The following is a 21,339-nucleotide window of genomic DNA, read 5'->3' on the forward strand; positions in this document are numbered from 1 at the left end:
ATGCACAAGGTGAAATCTCAGGGCAGGAGGTGTTTGGAATCACGTCCTTGAGTAGTCAGGTGCTGGCTTTTTCTGAACTCACTAAATCTTGTCTGTTGCTTTCTTCTGAGCTTCAATAGCACATTTTCCAGCTTTGGATTCATCCACAATTGTATTATGTAATCTTACAGTAATCCCCTGAAGACCTGAATGATGTGTAGTAATTCCTCATCATTTTTTCTTCTTTTGAGCTCAAATTTGGGCTGAGCACAGATACAGAATAAATCTTTGGCATGGATCCCCTTCCTTAGTCTCCACATCTAATTCCTGAACCTTCATTTTACTTATCAATTATGCTGACTTGCACACTTAATAGATTAACAAAACTGAATCAAGGAGACTTTGCCTCTCTTGTGTTGTTGTAAGAGTCAAGACTTGTCTCCCTTTAGCTGAAGCAATAAAGAAATATAAGTTCAGAATAAAAGAGGAAAAAAACCAGGTTGGCTTGGGATACCTGGCCAGAGGCAGTTCTAGAAAGTATTACAAATATCTAAAGGTAACACTTTTCCTCAGTGGGGCCAGGATAACCCCAGAACCTGGGCTAGCCCTTGGTGTCTGTCCTTCCAGGTGGGACCTGTCTGCAGGGCAGAGTCAGGGTGGAAGGCCTGCCTTCTCCCCTGCAGCTACCTCCCCCCTTCCTAACCCTCATCTTTCCACCTCAACACAGAGGTGACACTCGAGTGCTGATTGTGAATCCATCATGGGCTTTGGAAGCCTAAGGGAGATGAATAGAAGGCTGGATATGTAAGGAACATTCTGGTATTCCTAGATCAACATATCAAGTCAGGCAGGGAGGTTACAAGCGCTCCTAGTAAGTCTGCTTTCTTCTTAATCGAAAACATATTGGTGGGACACAGATGCTCCATGGTCTAGACCCCTCCCTACTTATTCTAGAAAGCCTTGGGCTACATCAGGAAGTGCTGGGCTCAGAGTCACACAGCTGGGTTCTCTGGCTGTGTACCTGGACGAGTCACCTCGTTGCTCCCAGCCTATTTCCTGGCCAGCCACTGCCCCCTGGGTAGGACTGACTCAGGCTGACACAGATGGAGCGTGTGCCAGACAACTACCCAGGGCTTTATGTCACTCCACCTTCATGACAGCTCTATGCAGAGACACTGCTAGTCACATTTTAGTATCTATGTTGAGGCAGTGCGGGGTCAGCTCAGGTGCCACCCATTGGAGGCAATGCATTCTTAACCTCCCAGCCCTGCTGCCTAATTTTGTTTCTTACACACAGTGTATCTAAAAATTTTATAAAAATTGGTTCAACATCAAGGAAAACCAAAGCAAAAATAAACAAGAGGGATTATCTCAAACTAAAAAGCTTCTTCACTGTGAAGGAGACCACCAACAAAATGAAAAGGAAACCTATGGAATGAGAAAATATTTGCAAGCTGTATAGGTGACAAAGAATTGATATCCAAAATATATAAAGAACTCATACAATTCAATAACAACAAAATGAGCTGATTAAAAAATGGGCAGAAGCTCTGAATAGGCATTTCTCCAAAGAAGAGATACAGATGGGCAGTAGGCACAGGGAAAGATGTTCACCATCACTTAGTATTGGGAAAACACAGTCAGAACCACAATGAGATATCACCTCACAGCTGTTAAAATGGCCACTAGCATCACAATAAAGAGAAATAATGAGTCTTTGCGAGGATGTGGAGAAAGGGAACCTCCCCCCTCCATACTGACAGTAGGAATGCAACCACGTGCAGGCTTTATAAAAGACATATTAATAGAAACACCATCTGAGCTATGTCACTTCTGAGTATTTTTCTGAAAAATATGAAAACAATAATTCAAAAAGGTATCTATGGTTATTGCAGTATTATGTACTGTGGCCAAGATATAGAAACAACCTAAAGTGTATTGACGGATACATGGATTAAAAAAAAAGTGTGATCTATAAACACATGCACGGACTACTACTTTGTCATAAAAAAGAATAAAATCTTGTCATTGCAGTGAGATGGGAGGATCTTCAGGGAATTATGCTAAATGAGATAAGGTAAACAGAGAAATTCGAACACCATACGTCTTCACTCATACATAGAATGTGAAAGAAACAAAATGAACAAACAAGCAAACAAAAACCATGGCAATGCCATGGGGGGAGGTGGCCATGCCCAAATCCAGTGGGTTCGAGGCCTGGGGATGGAGGTGAGCCTGGTGAGGGAGGGACAATGCAGAGCGGGGAGGCCCAATCCTGTCCCCCTGACTTTCACACACAGGCTGCGTAAAGCTGGGTCTGGAGGAGAAGGACTTCTTGGCCCAACACAGTGACTGTCTTGATTTCTTTTTCCAAGATGAAAACCCCTTGGGGGTTCTACTTTATCTCAAAACTTATGCTTATCTTGGCAGTTAGAGCTCTGTGGCAAAGGAAAAGCTACAGGCAGCCCATGCAGCCAGCCCCAGGGGCTCCCGCCAATCCCCCTTCAGTCCCCCGGCCCTGCCTCTCTGGGAACCCTTCCATTTAATCAGTAGCTCAGCCAAGGCCGAGGAACGGGCCATCCCGGCTGCTCTCAAGGCGCCCCCTCGACAGCCCCAGCACAGCTGTTTGGTCCTGTTTAATTTTGTAACCATGGGGTACAGGAGACAATAGAAAATATCTGGAATATTATGAAACCTACCAAGAGAAAAGCAGAGGGAACTTGAGGGAGGAAACATTAAGTTAGCTTCTTCCAAAAATCCAAAACAAAGTAATTTTCATGGGCTAAATCCCTGGAATGCGGCGGGACCAGGCAAGAACCCCAGCTGTAGAAGCTGCACTTTTCACGCCTCGAGGAGGAAAGACCCATGAGAGAAGGTGCCAGAAGGATCTCAGGGGGAAAAGGACAGAAGAAATGGGATTCAGGACCATTCAAATAGGACCAGGATCCTGTTTGCCAGAGAAATCACACCTACAGGTTGTTCTGGAGGAAGCAGGCCGAAGACCTGGTGCCCGGGGGACCATGTGTGCCTGCCAGCCTTCTTGAACAGCTGCTGGGCTTTCCAAAGCTGCAGCTCTCCTGACCAGACGAGAGCAGGTCTCCTCACCCCTCACACGCTGTGCACGCGACTAAGCACGCAGGCCCGTGACCAGTAGAATCAAGTCCTCCTGCTTCTCGGAACTGCCAAGGCTAGGCTCGGTGGTTCTCAAACTTGAGCTGGCATCAGATTCCCCAGAAATCTGGTGGAAACACACATTCCAGAGATTTGGACAGATGCAGAAGGGTTTGGATGGGTGTAAGAATGTGCATGGCTAACACCTTCCCGGAGGTGCTGGTTCTGTGGTCTGGGATACCCTCTCGAGAACCATTAACTCAGCCATTAACTCTGAGTAGTTCCTGTCCCAAACAGCATCCCCTGACACCTGCTGGGCAGGGGCACCAAGACAGAATAGCTCAGCCAGCACTGATGGAGCAACTCTTGTGTGTTCTGGGCCTCGCCTGGTGGTGCAGTTTCCTTGCCATTAACACCACCCAAGTATGAACTGCCACCCTCCTCTCTTACAGATGAGGAAACTGAAGTCAGAGGAGCAGCAACTGGCCAAGGGGCCCAGTGTCAGGAGCAGAGTTTGGCTTTGAACTGGGCGGCTGCACTAGAAACCTCCACTCCCTCCTGCTGCTTAGTGACCAACGCCGGGTTCACGAGAATCTGGACCCATGATGAGGTGGCAAGGTAAGTGAAAAAGCATCAGGCTTTTCTGCCCTCCTGCCATTAGGATAGATGATGGTTCCTTGTGGTTCTGAATGCATGCCTGATGGAGTAGGGTGTGGGCATTTGTAGATGGGATTCACCTGGGCTAAGACTGGGCATATAAGGGTGATGTCATGGGGATGCCAGAGAGAGCAGAGAACAGAGAAGAAACACAAGAGGAGCAGAGAACAAGGCCATGAAAGCTGGCGAGCCCAGAGTGAAGATTTGCTGGGGGCTGGAGGCCTCCCAGCCTCCCTGCCCCTCAGCACCCCTACCTGCAATATACCCGGTAAATCCCAATAAAAGCTTGTAAAAGCCACCAAGGACTATCTAGGATTCCTCCTTCACCCGTCTGCTCAGATCATAGAGAACCTGCTCCGTGTCATCCTGCCACTACACAGGACATTTGGAGAGAGTCTGATTGTCAGGATGAGAGTCGATATCCTGATCATCACAAATGTCCCCAGGGCCTGACTCCACCACCATGCCCAGAGTGCCATCCACTCAAAACAAGAGAATATGGGAAGGCGCCTGGAGACCCAAGTTGGCACGGCTTTTGTACTTTGTACAAAAAAGATGTTTATACAATTAATGATGACAGTAATTGTTGAGAGTGCCGCTCTTAACCACCTACAATAGGAAAACCAGGCCCCCAGCCACAGTCACAAGGCAGTGGGCCCCAGGCCGAGCATAAGAATCAGCCATCTCTCCCCAGACCCCTGCCTCCAACCCCTGGGATTCAGAGGATTCCTAAGGAGAGCCCAGGTTTTCAGGTTCACGCTAATCCAAGAAACCTCTATAACCTAGCGCTGCACAGTCCATGTGTGGCCCCTCTTTAAATCCCTGTTTATAAAAAACATCACTTTCTGCTGTGCTAAGTGGACCACCCACCCCAAAACCAAATTGAACATGGGCCTATTGAGGGAGGGAACTCTGTGCCTGGACCCTAGGGCCCCAGTGTGAACACCTCTCTCCTCTCTGCAGACACGAAGGGGCTCACTCCAGGGGCTCCTGAGCCACCAGGCTACCTCCATGGCGGGCCTCCATGAGCCTGCCCACGTTACCTTTCCTCTTTACCTCCATAGGGTAAGCGAAGTGAATCAGGCTTTTTCACACCTCCCGCCGCTAGCCTCTACAGATACCACCCGTGGCCTGGCGCGCCTCCCAGGTTGCACGGATGCCCGGAGCCGAGAGGAGTGGGCACATGTAAGTACAGACACCTGTGCCAAGAGGTGTGGGCTAAAAGGGTGGCATCTCTGCGGTAAGATGAGACAACACGAGACTGAGAGGGAGGATGCCAGAGAGAAGAGAGTGTAAAGATTGTGGGGACTTGGGGGGCCCAGTTGCCTCCTGCCCCCCCACCCCCCCGCTCCCTGGCCCACCTTCTACTACAACCACTATAGGGTAAATAAAAGGTATCAGGCTTTTCTGCCCTCCCACCATTAGGATTGATGGAGGCCTGTGGTCCTGAATGCATGCCTGATGGCGGGCTCCTGGAGCAGGGTGTGGGCATATGCAGGTGGGTACACCTGCGCTGAGAGACTGGGCTTATAAGGGCGGCATCACAGGGACACCAGCAGAAGAGAAGAGCAGGAGGGGAGAGTGAAAGGAGCAGAGGAGTCAAGGCCATGAGCGAACACAGAGAGCCCAGGAAGAGTGAAGATTTGCTGGGGGTTAGGAGGCCTGCCAGGCTCCCAGCCTGCCATGTACTGGGTAATCTCAATAAAGCCTGAAAAAAGCCACCAAGGGCTCCAGGACTCACTCCTCCTTTGCCCCATCTGCTCAGATTGTAGATACCCTGCTCTGTGTCTTCCTGTCGCTGCAACCACCTACCTCGGCCCACACCTTGGTGTTTACTTGCTCACTGTACGCAACCATTCCTGCCTATGAAATACCAGCCTTAGGAAGACATTGACCTCTGGGTCTCATGTCCCCAGTGCTGGAGCAGCACCTGCACACAGTAGGTACTCAACCAACATTTACTGCATGGGAATGATGGAAAAGAAAATGTCCATGAGAAAATAGCCTGAAAATGGTACAGTTGATGAAGACAAAGATGAAAATTCTGGGTCAAAATAATGATGGGCAAGTTAGTACTTGCAGGAAGAGAAAGGTGAGTGGCACAGATGTGCCAGGACTTAAACCCTCAGGCTTCATAGCAAGCCAGTGTGCTTCCAGAGGCCAGTCATTGATGGTTATCTTTCAGACAAGAAATATATAGCTTTAGGGGGTCTAAGTTTCCCCATACCCACTAACAACAAGAAGTATTGCACTTAGAAGGTTCTAGAGATCGAAGTTGGGGGGCCTCTCTGGTGGCGTAAGGGGTCAAGCACAGCACTGTGCAGCTGTCTGCAGCCTCTGCAGCATGAGTTCAATCCCCGGCCAGGGAGCAACCCACATAGTGCAGCAGACCTCTCCTGTCTGCACTCTGCTCCCCTCAGCAGTGTATTTCAGTCAGTCTGCCTGTTCTGTTCCCTGCTGTCTCTGGTGAAGCCTCTCACCCCTCATACCTCTGGCCTGTACCCCAGCTCTTTTATGCATAAATAAATATTTAAAAAAAGAGATTGAAGTGGAATTAGTGGGGGTCAAAGCCTGGTTCCACCACTTACAAACCAGGCAGTTTGGAGCAAGTCATCTCCCACCCCAAACCCCTGCCTTCCAATAGGTCAGGAACCCCCTTCTCTGTAATACAGCTGTCCATCAAGGAGCATGCAGGCTGTGGCAGCACTTCTAGGGGTGTGAGGATTAAATGAATTAAAAACATGAAGTGTCTGCCACAGAAGCTCCTAACACATGGCAGCTGCGCGGGGTTCCGTTCAGGCACCACCCACGAAGGCGGACGGGAGCGGCACCGAAGGTCGGGCTTTCCCCATCTGTCAAAAAGAGACGGGGGCAGGGGTGCTGCGAAGGGCTGTTAAACTTTCCAAGACTGAGTTCACAGAAGGGCTGGATCCTGGCATGACGCCCAGGCTCTCGGGATGCTGCAGGGCCGACACCTGCTGTGGTCTGCACGTCTGTGTCCCCCCACGCTCACGTGCTGAGGTGCTGACCTCCACAGCATGGCGTTGGGAAGTGGGCCTTTGGGAGGCAAGCAGATGTGGATGAGGTCATGAGGGTAGAGCCCCCTGACCGGGATTATTGTGCTCAGTAGAATAACCAGAGCTTTCCCTCAGCACGTGAGGACATTCTGTAGTAGGAGACACCTTGCCTGGTGCTGAGGAGGTCAGAACCATGATCTGGGCCTTCTCAGCCTCCAGAAAGGTGAGAAATAAATGTCTGTGTAACCTTCCCAGTTAGGGTTATGTTGTTATACCAGTCAGAGATGATGGAGACTGTGCCCTTGACCCTTATGGAAGGGCTGTGAGAGCAAGAAGAGGCTACTCTTCTAGGAAATGAGTGTGAAAGACTCTCCAGCACTGCAGAGAGGAAGGTTCTAGAACTGCAGAGGTTGACAAGCTGTCCACATGAGGACATCTACTGGGTTGTCAGGTTCCTTGACCTGCCTAGTGCTATGCGAGCAAGGGCCAGGGCACTGGGAGAGAACAGGGCTGGTGTGGCCAGGAGGAGAGTGGACAACACGTCACCTGAATGTCATCAACTTGACAATGAAATCAGACAAGTGTGCCCCACTTGAGGATTGCCCCAGCCCTAGCCAGTGAAGGAGGAGGTGGTCTCCAGGCTAAAGCTGTTATTGGCTGCCTGTCTCCCTCTCAATCACAGCAAAGTCAGCACACCCAAGGCCAAAGCTCTCAGCCCCCAGGGTCATGGAGAATCTGTTCCACTCACGCTGGAGTCAGAAGATGCCAGGGTGGGTGGTCCAGTTGGAACTGTACTCGTCCCTTTGAATCAGTTGCCTGGGAGACACAAGGAGGGGCCAGGCTCCACCCTGAGCCCAGGACTGGCTCGAGGCCCTTGATCGAGGCCTGGAAGCTGCTGACCACACACATCTTGGTGGCCATAAGAGCCAGGAGCTGTTCTCAAGGAGCAGCAATCTTTGTGCCTCATTTTTCTCCTTCGCCCTAAATAATTACAACAATGGAAGGGCGTGCCTGAAGATCACAAAGACGCCCTCCCATGTCTTCCATGTGCCCAGCTCTCACAGCCTCGTCCCTCCCAGGCTGCATACGTGCTACATGTTTCCATGTGTGTGCATGCACTGAGGTGTGCATGTGTACGGAGGTGTGTGTGTGTACCCAGGTGCGTGCACACACACATATACATTTTTATTCACCCTGGTCATTATCTTTAAGACATAGGACCAAGATAATGGAACCTCCCCAGGTGACCCCAGTTTTGCTCTCTTTGGATCTCTGCAAACAACACAGCTCCCATAATGGTCTTTCAGAAGATTCTCTCCAACATCCAGATACAACTTAGTTGCCTTTTTTGAAAAAATACTCTCCACCTACATTTAAAGTGGCGGGGGCGAGAGAAGAAACTAGTTTACTGAAATATTTATCTTTTAGTTTTCCCATCAATTCCATGAGCCAAGAAATCCAAGCTGAATGTGTGGGAAGCAAGGCCCTGCCGCTGAGAGATGTGAGTTTCCTGACTCTTTCGACTGCGTGGCCTATTTTATCATGTGATGAGGAAGGTATTTACCCAGACAATCTGACTCCTGCCTGCTAGACGCATATTTGATCCCTTAAATTGAAGCCTTTCACAAAACCTCTCAAAAATCAAAGAACTTGGTCAAAAACACAGTTATAAAAACCAATAGAACTTCTGACAAACGGATGAATTTTCTCAAGACCTCAGGTTTGTCTGGCTCGAGACAACTGATAGGCTACTGAAGGTTAGGTCGACTCCTTCATAAGCTGATCCTCAGGCAGGCCCTTGGTGCGGTGTTTGGATAAGTCTGGGCCTGAAGCCATGTGAGGCAGGTTTCCCAGGTAAGGGGACTCACACCTCAGGGCTTATTCACTCAGAGGAGGAAGCTGGCATGGGCTTGCACTGCAAGGGTCCACTTACATGTGTAGTTTTTAAAATATAGTTTTTCTTCTATATCCTCAGGTTCCACATCCACAGATTTGACCAATTTCAGGTGGCAGCTGAAGCTGAGGATATGGAACCAGGGAGACCAAGGGCTGACTATACAGGGCTGCTGAGCCTCTGCAGATACTGTGGAATCCTGGAGTGGCCTGAAGGAGGAGAGATGTCCTGAAACCAATCCCCCAAGATACCACAGGACAACTATAGTTATGTTTTTGGAGAACTCAGGGTGCAGCCCCCTCTTGCAAGAACTGGACCCTGAGATTTGAAAGCAGCTGTTTAAAATCTCTTAGCATTGATAAGTGTGTGCGCCATGACTTATTTTTCCATTCTGTGGAATCAAAATAATACACAAAAATAAACTGTTGCCCAGGGGTGAGGGAACGAGTAGGGACGGGGGGCCCTCCATGGGCAGTGGAGGGAGGTGTTCGGCGGGTCCAGACCCGTTCTGTTCCTGCGAGTCATGATGGTTGGAAAAATCTACACCTGCGATAAAATGTCATAGCACTGATGTAAAAACACCCCCCAAAAAGAATGCACGAAAAGCCAGTGAAACCTGAGTAGGACCTGGAGTTGGCTGGTTACCGTGTGCCACTCCACTTCCCGGCCTTGGAAATACACTGGAGGCACAGAGGATGTTACTGCTGGAGGATGTTAGGGGGATGAGTACAAGGGTTCCAGGTGAAAGCTGGGAGAAGTCAAGTGCAAGTCAGATATAACTGGAGATAGGAGAGAAAACTGGGGGCAGGAGGGAAAGGAAATGGCCACTGAGGGGAAAGTGGGGAAGAGCAAGAAGGAAATCTGCTTTGGGGCACTGTTTGTTGGTACTAGTACTGCTGATTAAATAAATGCATTAACCAGAAAGCACAGAGCCTGGTGGCCAGGCCGGTGGAGGAGACCACACTCAGAGAGTGTCATCCCACGTCACCTCTAGGACACTTGGTGAGGACCGTTGTGGGGAAAAATAACCCAATAAGCTCCTGTCTCGTGACAACACTGTCACGCATGTGGCCCCCTCTTGTGATGGGGACCAAGGGGCTCAGCACCCCCACTGTCCCCTTGGGGCAACCTGGTGGCTCCCCTCTTGGTTTAATTTTTCACGTACTTATTAACCTTTCTCTAGATACCTTCTGCCATGAGCAACTTCAAAAGTTCCCAGGAAAACAAAAAAGGAAGTTAAATCATGTCAAAGAACCAATTCACAAGAAAAAGAGGCAACAGAAAATGCAGAGCTTGCTTGTGAGCAGCTCCTCCAGCCTGGAAATGTTACCAAGAAATCTCCCGGTTACCACCAGGCACATGGTGATACATCAGCTCCTCAGATTGTTAGTCTTACTCTGAACTTACCAACGGTGTCGCACGGTTCATCCTTGTGTACGCAGAAATCTGTCCTAAAAAATAAAAATGACATAGTCAGGTGTTTGCAGCACCCCTAAAGAGTAGAAGAAAAAAAACAATGATGGATCTCGTCAGCCATCCTCCCAGAGCAATGTCGTCACTTGAGTTGCTAGGACAGCAGCTAGCAGCACTGGCCCAGAGTAACCCACGCACCACACTTCCAACTGGCAGTCCCAGTTACCACACAGAAGGCCCTCTGCATGGCTACACTACTCCATGCTAACACTCAGTGGATAGAAGGACTCCTTCCAACAGCTGAGAAAATTTTGAAAGAAGACACTTGGCTGGTCATGCACTAGAGAAAATGCCTTGTTGATATTGCCATGCTGTAGTGACTTCCCCAAGTTATTCTACTCAGGCAGCGATGACCATGGGGGAATGACCATGGATCACCTATAGGAGAAGACAGCATAGTCAGTACTAAAATTTCTGTCCTTTCAAGTCCCCAAGGATTCCCAAGTATGCTGCGGTAGATGGATAAGACAATGGAGATGCTGGAAATCCGGCCCAGCCCTGGTCCGGCAGCTCCAAGGAGGTCACTCTGGCCTCTCATGGAGAAAGGAGGGGTCTAGTTCCTTCCTTTCCAAAACCAGAACAGTCCCAGGATGCCTTCATGGTCAGGAACTGACCAAAGAGCTGGTTGGGGCAGTGTCTTGCATGGGAGCTGGGTGAAGACAGCAGTGACTAGGCCCCAGCCGTGGCCCACTAGGACTCCACGCTCATTTCCCGCTCCCCTGCAGGTCTCTGAACACACACACAAGCATGACTTCAGATTAACAGGTGTGCTTTGATGCTACTTTATCTCATTTTACTTTTTTTTATAAAACCTGGCAAAGAAGAATGGGCCAAAGTTGGCACTAAGAAAGTGGTGAAGGAAAGAGCAGGTCTTGGTTGGCCCATTTGATGCTCTATCCCCCACCAGAGTCCAGTGTCCTCAATTCCTCCCCTATCGTCTGTCAAAATCTATTTTCAGGGAAAAATTTGACCTGCTGTTCACACCACACAAATGACAGAGAAGGCAATGTGTGGCTCCCCTAAGCCAACAGCTTCCAGTTCCCTTCCTTCTCCCTCCACTTCAGCCCCACTCCAATCTACAGCACATTCTTTCCTATTTGATTCCAAACATGATCCACGTCTGATGCTTCTCAGCACTGCATGGACTTTGGAACAAATCCTGTATGTTCCTAACCCTGGCTTTGCCTCAGGCTCACCTGAGGGTTGTCCAAAATTCTACCTGCTCATTCAGACCCACAGATTCCAGATCTGCAGGTTTAAAAGGATCCGCTCAAATGTGCAGAAGTCCCTCATCCAGACCCAGTGCCTCAGGCAGGAGCTGCCCTGGGCATCCTGTGAGCCCTGAGAAAAGGGGAGAGTAGATGGCCAGGATCCCATATTTGACAGAGACTGAGGAGGAGCTTGGGCCAACCCTGCTTGAAGGTCACATGGGTTTTACTTACTTCATGTTTTCTATTTTTTTCATCACAAATGTATTTAGGCACTGATTTTAAGACAATTTTAACAAAGAAAAAGTCTTCAAGACATCTACAATGCACCTCCCCCCACCCCAACTTTTCATACCCAAGTCCAAAACTAAAGCAATCTCCATCAAAGCGGAGGGAATAAAGAGCTGAAAAGGGAAATCTCGTGACTTGATTTCTCTGTCAAACATGACCTTTCAGAAGACTAATCAACAGCAGAAGGTGGCAAGGAAAAAGTTTGGTTTGAGTGGAAACCAAACAAACAAAGGACACAAGTATGCTATTGGGTTATCTGTCTAACCCATCTCAACATTCTTGATCTGACATGCTTTTCAGTCACACGTTTTAGAAGTTACACACACATATAAACTGATGCAAAGACCAGGCTTTCCTAAGACCATGCTCTGGGGTTATCCAGAGTGAATAGTTGAATGTGTTCAAAGCTTAGACCCATGACTTCACCTGCATAAAGGGAGAAAGCGCCTGTGGTCATTAGTCTGACAGAAGAGAACTGGACAGAAATGAATAAACATGGTGGACAGTGCCTGCTCACAGGTGGAACCAGGTGCCATTTTGAAATAGTCAACTCTGTTGACTGAAAGGGGATTCTTTGAGTTCTCTCATCTCATGGCCTCCCTGAAGGCAAACATGTGGTCTCAAATGATGGCCTCTGTGGATCATCATCGTGTCTCCTGAAGAAAAGGGAGGAGGTGTGGTCAGCTTGCAGAGCGCCAAGCTCATTGGAGGCCTGGTATGAAAAGGTCAGCCAACATGTGAATCTTCTTGCCAGGTAATTTGGCTCCTATGGCATACTCATGCCAAACCCACATGGAGCCATCTTAATGGATGTGAGACATAAGAAAGAACATTTTTGTGCAAAGTATTACTAGTGTGGTAAGTACAGTGTTAAGAGAGAGGAACAAACATGTGGAACAGGTAACACTTTGAGCGGAGGGTGTGCTCATGTCTGCTGATGGACGTTTTGTGAAAGTGCTAATCCTGAAGCTGTGTCAACACTAATTTAGGTAACATTTATTGCCACTAGAAAATAAAGAGCTATTTGTTCCCAAACCAAGACCACTTGCAAGCACTTTCCACCCAAAAAAGGAAACAGCAGGAATGCAAATAAACAATATAGGAAAAATTCCCACAGGTTATTCTTAACAAAACTTTTTATACAGTACTTATACAAACCACTTTCAAGGTAGTGACCTTGGAGGCTTTGCTGCTTATTCCAAATATGTACTTCAGCGCTCCAATCCAGAAAAGGTCTTTAGCCCTCATTTAATTATCCTTTGGAGAATCAATCCCATTTGTTGATAGTCATATACAAACATGGTTCCCAAAGGCTCCTGCTTTCTCTTCCAGGCTAATCCAATCCCAAAGGGCACTACCTATAACCCCAACATCACAATCCTCAGGATACTGTATAGAGGAGGCCCCGCCAGGCTCCAAAAGCCATTTCAAAGTACTTGGAGCCACAGCAGCCTCTGCCCAGTGAATGTGCTTTCCAGCCCCCTACTGCTGGGGAGAGGGTATCCAGCACTGACGAAGGGGGCAAACCCAGATCCAAAGGAAGAACCAGGTCGTGGTCACCCCTTGCCCTTGGTATCTTGTAATGCATCTGTGTATTATAGGTAATCGGAATTACTGAACAGACTCCTTAAATGTCCCCTTATATATTTAAACCCACCCTGTCAAAGCAGCAAATGTTCTCATAAGGTAGAACATTTGAAAGCTGGTAGACGGATCGTATGCAAGAATGACTGGGTGTGCTTGGTGTCTGGTGGTGGCAATGTGCATTCCTGGCGTTTTAAGGGGACAGGTTAGGATACTGTACTGCCTATTGCCTGGGCTTATGGTCACAGATTTTACCATCTGCCTGGGAAGTCAGCAGACTAGGGGCTTGTATGCAACCAAAGAGCCACTTTCTTGACACAAAATCAAAGTCTTAAGTTGGAAATAACCCTATTAAGAGGAACAGGCTGTCTTTAACCTGAAGTTCTCTCTTCTACAACTTTACTTCTAAACTCAGAGAAAAAGAAAGCATGTAGTTTGGAAAGTGATTTCCTGAAGTTAAAAAAAAAAAATCCCTAAAATTCAAAGTTGCTATACTTATAGCAACCCTAATAAAATTTGGTATTATCAATATAATGGATTAAATTATCAAGAAATATTTTCTAAAGGAAGATTCTGATGGGGACATGGAACACATTTTATTTACATTATTGAAATAATGCAACCAAAAAAAATCAGTTGTCCTCAGAGAACCCTGAAGTGAAATAGTCAAGTCTACTGTTGACCTTTGAACAACAGAGTTAGAAGGGCAACGCTTCCCCCACCTAGTCAAAAATCCAGGACCTCCCTGGTGGCGCAGGCAGTTGAGTGCAGTGCTGAGGTTGTCTGCAGCCTCTGCAGAGCAGGTTCGATCCCGGCTGGCCAGCGAGATGCCCACATGGCACGGCAGACCTCTCCTGTCTCACCTGCTGCCTGCTGCTCCCCTCAGCAGTGTGTTTCTGTCGGTCTGCCTCTTCTGTTTCACACTCTGTCTCTGGTGAATCCTCTCACCCCCTGCAACTCTGGCCTGTACCCCGGTTCTTGTATGTATGAATAAATATTTTTTAAAAATCCATGTAACATTCTTTTCTTTTTAAAGATTTATTTATTTTATTGATGCATACAAGAACCGGGGTACAGGCCAGATGTGCGGGAGGGTGAGACAGAGTGTCCCCGCTCACCAGAGACAGAGCGGGAAACAGAACAGGCAGACTGAATGAAATACACTGTTGAGAGGAGCAGTGGGCAAGACAGGAGAGGTCTGCTGCACCATGTGGGTATCTCACTGGCTGGCCAGGATCGAACCTGTGCTGCAGAGGCAGCATGTGGACAGCATCACAGCGCTGCGCTTAATCGCATGCGCCACCAGGGAGGTCCATATGTAACATTCTTGACACCCCCCCAAAAAAACAACTAATAGCCTGCTATCGACTGAAAGCCTTATGACATAAACCAATGACATAAACCATCGATGAACATCCATTTGGTATATTTGGTATGTTACATTTATTAATACTGTTCTTACAATAGTCAGCTAGAGGAAAAAAAAAATTATTAAGAAAATCACAAAGAAGAGAAGACGCACTTATAGCCCTGGACTGTTTGTATGGTTACCCTGTATTAACAGCACCTGTTTACAAGAAAATCTGCACACAGGTGTACCTGCACAGCTCAAATCTGCCTGGCTCAAGGGTCAACTGTGTATCCCTCAAAAACATATGCCTGAGTCCTAATCCTGGTATGTGTGAATGTGATCTTATCTGGAAAGGGCCTTCCTGAAAAGGTAACCAAGTTCAGGAGAGGTCACACTGGATGCAGCTGGGCCTTCTATGGATTGGCGTCCTTCTGAGAAGGACATCTGATCACAGTGACATCTGGAGTGATGTAATTACAAGACAAGGGACACAAGGGGTTTATGGCGACCACCAGGGGCTAGTAGCCTTCAGAGAGAGCCTGGCTCTGCTGACTCCTTGATTTCAGGCTTCCGGTCTCCAAAACTGAGAGCAACCATGTCTCTGATGAGACACGACAACAGTTCGCTGCAGCCTGCATGGGAGGCTGCCCACTGCCAGGTTCCTGGCTTCCTCTGGAAGACTGAGTACATGTCTGTAGCCTATGAAAAAGCTTAGCTCCTTGCTTCCTCGGGGGCGCCCATGTGAATTTCAGGGTGTCTGCCCACTGCTGTTGTCCCGAGAGGGCCCCATGCAGGGTGCTCCATGCAGTTGCGAGTGGCATACAGGTCCCCTCGTGGGCTCCCTCCCACAGGAGAGGGAAGTTTTAGGCCCTGGGATACCTAGGACTTTAGTACTTGATAGCAACTGAGGCTGAGTGTGACCTGGCATTGTGGGAAGAGCTGTCCATGCAGTTCATCCTCCCACTTCTAAGAGGTGCTGTCATTTATCCCATTTTACTGAAGAGCAAGATGAGGTTCCAAACCAGGAAGTCCAAGGTCAGATTTCTAAACCCAATTTCCTAAAGATTGTTTCCATTCCCCTTCGGAAGGAAAGGTCTCTTCCTGCTCACGCTGTCAGCTACAGACAAATGCACTTTACCTGGTCACGAACACAGCAGCATCCACTGGGGGTGTATCGTCCTTCCCTCCTGGAACCTGATTGTTGCCCAGGTACCGTGCACCCCCATATTCCTCATTCTGCCAGTGACAGAAGCTCTCCAGGGAGCGCTCGCCATGGTGCCCGATGGACAACTTGGCCTTAAAGAAATTGAGGGACAGTTAGAGAAAAAGAGCCCCTTGGAAGACACAGTTTATGCTCAGACTAAAGAGTAGATGTTCATTTAAGGGGGACAGTGACTTACTGTGGTGTCCTTCCATGATGAGCATCCCCAAAACACAAACCTGACATAGGCAGGTGAAGACACCCAGAGAGAAGCCATCAGAGGGACCATTTCAAAGTTCAAGTCAAGATCAGGTTTTTTGTTTTGTTTTTGTTTTTAATGTTCTATTTAGCAAAACAAACAGTATACTCAAGACAAGCATCAGTCCCTCATTCTCACACTCATGGTTTGATTCTGAATTTCTTGACTCGGGTAAAATTATCACAATGGGGAGTCCATTTGCTCAAAAGACCAGAAAAAATGCCATAGTTAATCCCACAGAGGGCAGAAACTGGGGGTATTTCCAGAAGGCTGGCTGTGTTCCACCATCAAGCCTATGCACACCCGAGCCTGCTGGGGTAAAGAAGGGATGTGCGGTGGTGACAGCTTGGGGTCCCCTCCAGGTTCCGAGCAGACTGTGTGCCCGCCAAACCTTTGGGAGTGGGAGTTGCCCTCCTCTCCCCTTGACATCCCGTCCCCTGGCCCAGGGCATGCGGCTGCTGCCTGAAAGCCAGGGAGGGCTGATTAGGCAGGTCCCTGCACCCCTCGGCACCCAGCACACCCAGGATGTCACACACACCCGCTCTGAAGGCGCTGATGGGACTTACAGGCCGTCGCCGAAGCAGGACCAGCTTGGTCACCTGGATGTTGACTTTTATTCCAAGGCTCTGGTGCTGAAACATATTGTATACCTATTACGAGAGAGAAGAGAAATCAAGACGTAAATATAAAACCACTTTCAATAACTTAGCGGTATCCTGAATGGGCTTCTGGAAGAGAGAAAAGATATTACTAAAAGCAAAGGAAATCTGAATATGCTTTGGGCATCAAAAGCATATCAAGGTGGGGCCATCATTCATGACAAACGTATCACTCATGTAAGGTGCTAGCAACAGGGACAGTGCATGGGACAACTCTGTGCTGTTTCTGTGTTTTCTAGAAATCTAAAACATGAATAATATATATATATTTCTAAATAAAATTTAAATTCTGTTTTTTATACATTAGTACTAAAGAACAGTACAGAACTAGATTCAGGAAGAATTGTATGAAATTCAAATTTCAATGTTCAGAGGTAAATCCTTAGGGAATCCATTTATGTGAGAAATAGACACCAGATTTTATTTAAAAGGTTTCTCAAACAAAAAAACATGCCTGTATATGTGAATTCCTTCCAAAGCACATGTGTATGATAGGAGTCTGGAGTCTTTCTCTCTCTCTCTCTCACACACACACTGACACACACAGCTAAACTGGAAAATAGTTGTTTTAAAAAAAAAATGTCAAGAGGCTTCCCGGGTGACACAAGGGGTTAAGTCTCAGCACTACAAAGCTATCCACAGCCGCTGTAGCATGAGTTCCATCCCCACCCAGGGAGCGACCTACATGGCACAGCAGACCTCTCCTGACTCGCCCGCTGCTCCCCTCAGCAGTGTATTTCAGTCAGTCTGCCTGTTCTGCTCCCCACTCTGTTTCTGGTGAATCCTTTCAACCCCCACACTTTTGGCCTATACCCCAGCTCTTGTATGCACAAATAAATAAAATAAATATTTAAAAAAGTGTCAAGGATAGTGAGTTTCAAATAAAAAAAGGACGTGATATTAGATGATTATGCAGAAAAGGCAAAACTCCCGCCCTGGGCTTTCATGTGGACGGCTGAAGGGGACCTTCAGAAGGGGCGGGGCAGTCAACCCCTGTGGCCAGCTGCTCTGTGCACACGTTCTAACCTTCATCACAACCCATCAGCCTGGTCTACATGCACCACCTTCCTCTCAAGGTCCAGCTGCCTGGCCAAGGCCCACAGCCAATCAACAGTGAGCCCAACTCAAAACCAGCCATGCCAGCCCAAAAGCCACCTTCCTCCGGTGTCCCCAGCAGCCTCGTTCCAGTCAAAGTTTGTCACTGAGATAAAGTTACCATAACAGAAATGGCTATGTCCCCTCCCAGTTTGGCACCTTTTGGCAGAACTTAATTATGAGAACCTCAACATCAAGAAATTAAAGGAACGTGTTTCAAGAGGAAGAAAGATAGGAAACCTCAAACAAGGCAGAAGAATCAAATATGCACAGGAAAGTCTATTGGTTAAGATCCCCAAGTCACCCCAACACTCCCTGAGTTCCTTCCTATAACGTGGAGAGAGCAGGATGCAGGGGCAGGTAAATGGGAAGGTGATGAGGTGATGGTGTAAGACAGGACAGGGGGGAGGATCGTTTGAAATTTTTTTTGTAATTAAACAAATACATTTGTTTCATTATATCCTGATTTAGTTTTCCAGGTTTTTTTTTTTAATATTTATTTATTTATTTTTACAAGAACCGGGGTATAGGCCAGATGCACAGGAGGGCGAGAGGATTCACCAGAGACAGAGAGGGGAACAGAACAAGCAGACTGACTGAAACATACTGCTGAGGGGAGCAGAGGGCAAGACAGGAGCGGTCTGCCGTGCCATGTGGGACCCTCGCTGGCTGGCCGGGATCGAACTGGCGCTGCAGAGGCTGTGGACAGCTTCACAGCGTGGCACTCAAGGGCCTGCGCCACCAGGGGAGGCCCAGTTTCCCAGTTTTAATGACATATAATTGACATCTAATTAGCTTTAGTATATTACTGCTAATATACTAGTATTAGTTTAGTGTTAGTTTCACCCTACTAGCACTGTTCTGATAGACATAACCTAGAGGAAAAATCTGTTCAGCAAGGACATTGAAACTTTGCCCAGTTGTCAGATAAACTCATGCCATTTGCAGCAACATGGATGGAGCTGGAAGGGCTTATGCTAAGAGAAGTAAGTCAGTAAGGAAAAGGAAAAACATCGGATGGTCTCACTTACAGGGGGAATTTAGGGAAATTCAACAAAGGATCAGGAAAAAGACCAAACTTGCAGGCAAACCATAGATCTGAGGCATATAAGCAGGGAGGGAGAGGGGTCAACACAGGGGAGGGAACAGCACGAGGGACCATGGTGATGGCCACAGCCGCCGTGGTGGTGGGAGAATTATGGGGATTACACCTGAGGGGAGAAACCAAATAATGTACAAAAATGAACAACAATGTAAGAAAAAAATAACAACAATAATAAATGATTTGAAAAACTGTGCAGTTGGGGCTGTGGCCATCAGGACATCAGGAACATAAAGCAACGGCCACGGCGTGGCTGTCCAGGCCACGGATGGCTGGACACAGCATCAGTCACACACACACACGATTGAGTATATGTGACACGGGGATTAACTGCTTGGGTCTAGTCTTCGAAAACTACTACCGAGGTTAAATCTTTGTGTAATTTACTATTCTTTCCCACAAGGAAAAATAGAATCCATTCGCTTGTACCGTTCTCACTTTTTTTCTCCCAAAGCTTTCCTCAAAAATAAAATCGCAGTCATTTTTTTTTCAGGCTGGCCCATCCACAGGCCAATTCTGAAGTCATGTCTTAATTACCTATCCCCAAACCTGGGTGAAGAAGGAGAAAGCACGTAACTTTTTCCTTGTTTTGATATTTTGAGAACCACCCAATGGCTGCAATTCAAAATTTTCCAGAAATATTCAGCATTAGGATTGGACCCAAACTGGAAAACCTCAACTTAAAACATGAAAATGTGGGAGAATGAAAACTTAAAATGATGAGGGGGAAAACAGAATTCGGAGCACAGGGTGTCAAGGTACAATGTAAACACTCCCTGTAGCATCCACATTAGCCAAACACATCAAAGCAATCTTAGCCAAAAACATCAAAGAATATTGTAGGTGGAGAGAAATAGCATGGCAAGAGTTCTTGTGGTTCTGACAAGCACACAAGAGCCATGCAGAGAACCTGCATGGGAGGGTGCAAGTTTCAGGAAGGGCAAAACTACAGCACAACCTGCTCCCCACCCCACTGTGAAGTCCCCCCGCTTTTTCCTTGTTGGGCCGATGAGAGTTCTATGCTCTCCAGACACCATCACCCCAAAAGCTCAATCCTCGCTCCCCTTGGAGTAAATGCACATAGAGATATAGGATCCAGCAAGGGGTTCTCCAGGGCCTGAGGGGAGGGGCAGGCAGGTGCTGCGGTCAGATGTGTCGAGTTTCCGTTTTGGAACAAGCCAAGGTTCTAACACTGGTCACAACGGTGCGGCTGCACTTGACAATGCTGAACTGTGCACTTAAAAATGGTTAAGGTGGTCCATTTTATGTTATGTGCATTTTAATTTTAAAAAGTCTTCAGGCTCTCAGGAACGTCCTCTATGAGCCTGCAGGGAGGGCCTGGGTGCCTTGTCACCTGACCTGAGCCAGACCTTAGAGAGTGGCACAGGGAGGACATCAGGCTCTCCCCCAAGATGCGGTCAGCAGCCAGCCAGACGGAGCTCCAACGACAGACCCAAAAGACAACAAACACAGAAGGCCTCAAAGATATGCAGCAAATCCTCCTGTCTTTTTCCCTATGGAAATTCACACTCAGGACGAGGCTCGGAGGCAGAGGCCATGCGATGTTTCCGGAGACACCTGGTTGGGCAGGGAACAGCGTGGCCAATCGTCTGGAAATTTTGTCTCTGGCGTCCAGCTCTGGCTGCGTGCTGGCCAGTGTTCAGAGCCCTGGCTGCATTTGTCACATTTCCTTGGCAGTCTGGGGGCTGAGCCTGGGGGGCCTGCTGCCAGCAGCACACTGCGCTCTCCTGGCTGGGAGACTTGGGGACACTGTCAGGGAGGGGCAGACAGGACCAAGACGGAGCAGGTGATGGGGGTGCGGGAGTGGAGCTGTTCACCATGCCAAGCAGGGCTTTCACAAGGGTACCACCTACCAGCGGGACTCCCCAGGGCCAGATGGAAACAGCAGTGGACACTCCAACCTCTCCTGGAGTCCACAAGACCCCCCAGGCAGGAGAGTGCTATGCTTTCTGGCACAGGGCCTGGTGGGGGGTGGGTGTGGTGCCTAAGGCAGGGGCACCAACATCTGGGGGCTTCTTGGAAATGCTCCTTAGGAAGTCAGCTCATCTGCTGACCCCCAACCCCTGCAGCCTCCCCTCCAGGACTACTGGGGCAGCTTGTGACCCATGCCCGCTCTAACACTCTAACACTGCCGGTGGGTTTCTCTGGTCACCAGAGAGCTGCTTGTTGTCTGTTGCACATGGTAATTGAGTCAAATTGATGTCATTTTTCCTCCAAACAGAACTTGCCTGGAATGTCTCAGGTTTTCATTCCACTGCATGGTTGTTAAGGAAGCTAAAAACAACCAACCAAAGCTCTGTCGAGTGGCCCCGCTTTCCAAGTTGGCTGCCACACCCAGGGTTTCTAGTGTCAGCACCACCTGTTTCCGCCTGCAATTTGTTCTTTAAAATATCCCTGCTCCTGTGTCACCCCCTCCCCCAATCAAAGGAAAATCAAA

General features: G+C 48.2%; 1 protein-coding gene across 1 annotated transcript in view; it reads right to left on the reverse strand.

Moving 5' to 3' along the window:
• ADAMTS17 (ADAM metallopeptidase with thrombospondin type 1 motif 17) overlaps nt 1-21,339 on the reverse strand; it is a 239,828-nt gene that overhangs the window by 171,570 nt on the left and 46,919 nt on the right. Inside the window, exons 5-7 of the mRNA XM_037510070.2 lie at nt 16,592-16,675; nt 15,704-15,861; nt 10,066-10,109 (exon numbers count right to left, since the gene is read on the reverse strand). Of these exons, the coding sequence (XP_037365967.1) occupies nt 10,066-10,109; nt 15,704-15,861; nt 16,592-16,675 (286 nt within the window). The remainder of the gene's footprint in view (nt 1-10,065; nt 10,110-15,703; nt 15,862-16,591; nt 16,676-21,339) is intronic.

Source organism: Talpa occidentalis, unplaced genomic scaffold, assembly GCF_014898055.3.
Source record: "Talpa occidentalis isolate TD23 unplaced genomic scaffold, MPIMG_talOcc4v2.1 talOcc4.14, whole genome shotgun sequence".
In the NCBI taxonomy this organism is placed as follows: domain Eukaryota; kingdom Metazoa; phylum Chordata; class Mammalia; order Eulipotyphla; family Talpidae; genus Talpa; species Talpa occidentalis.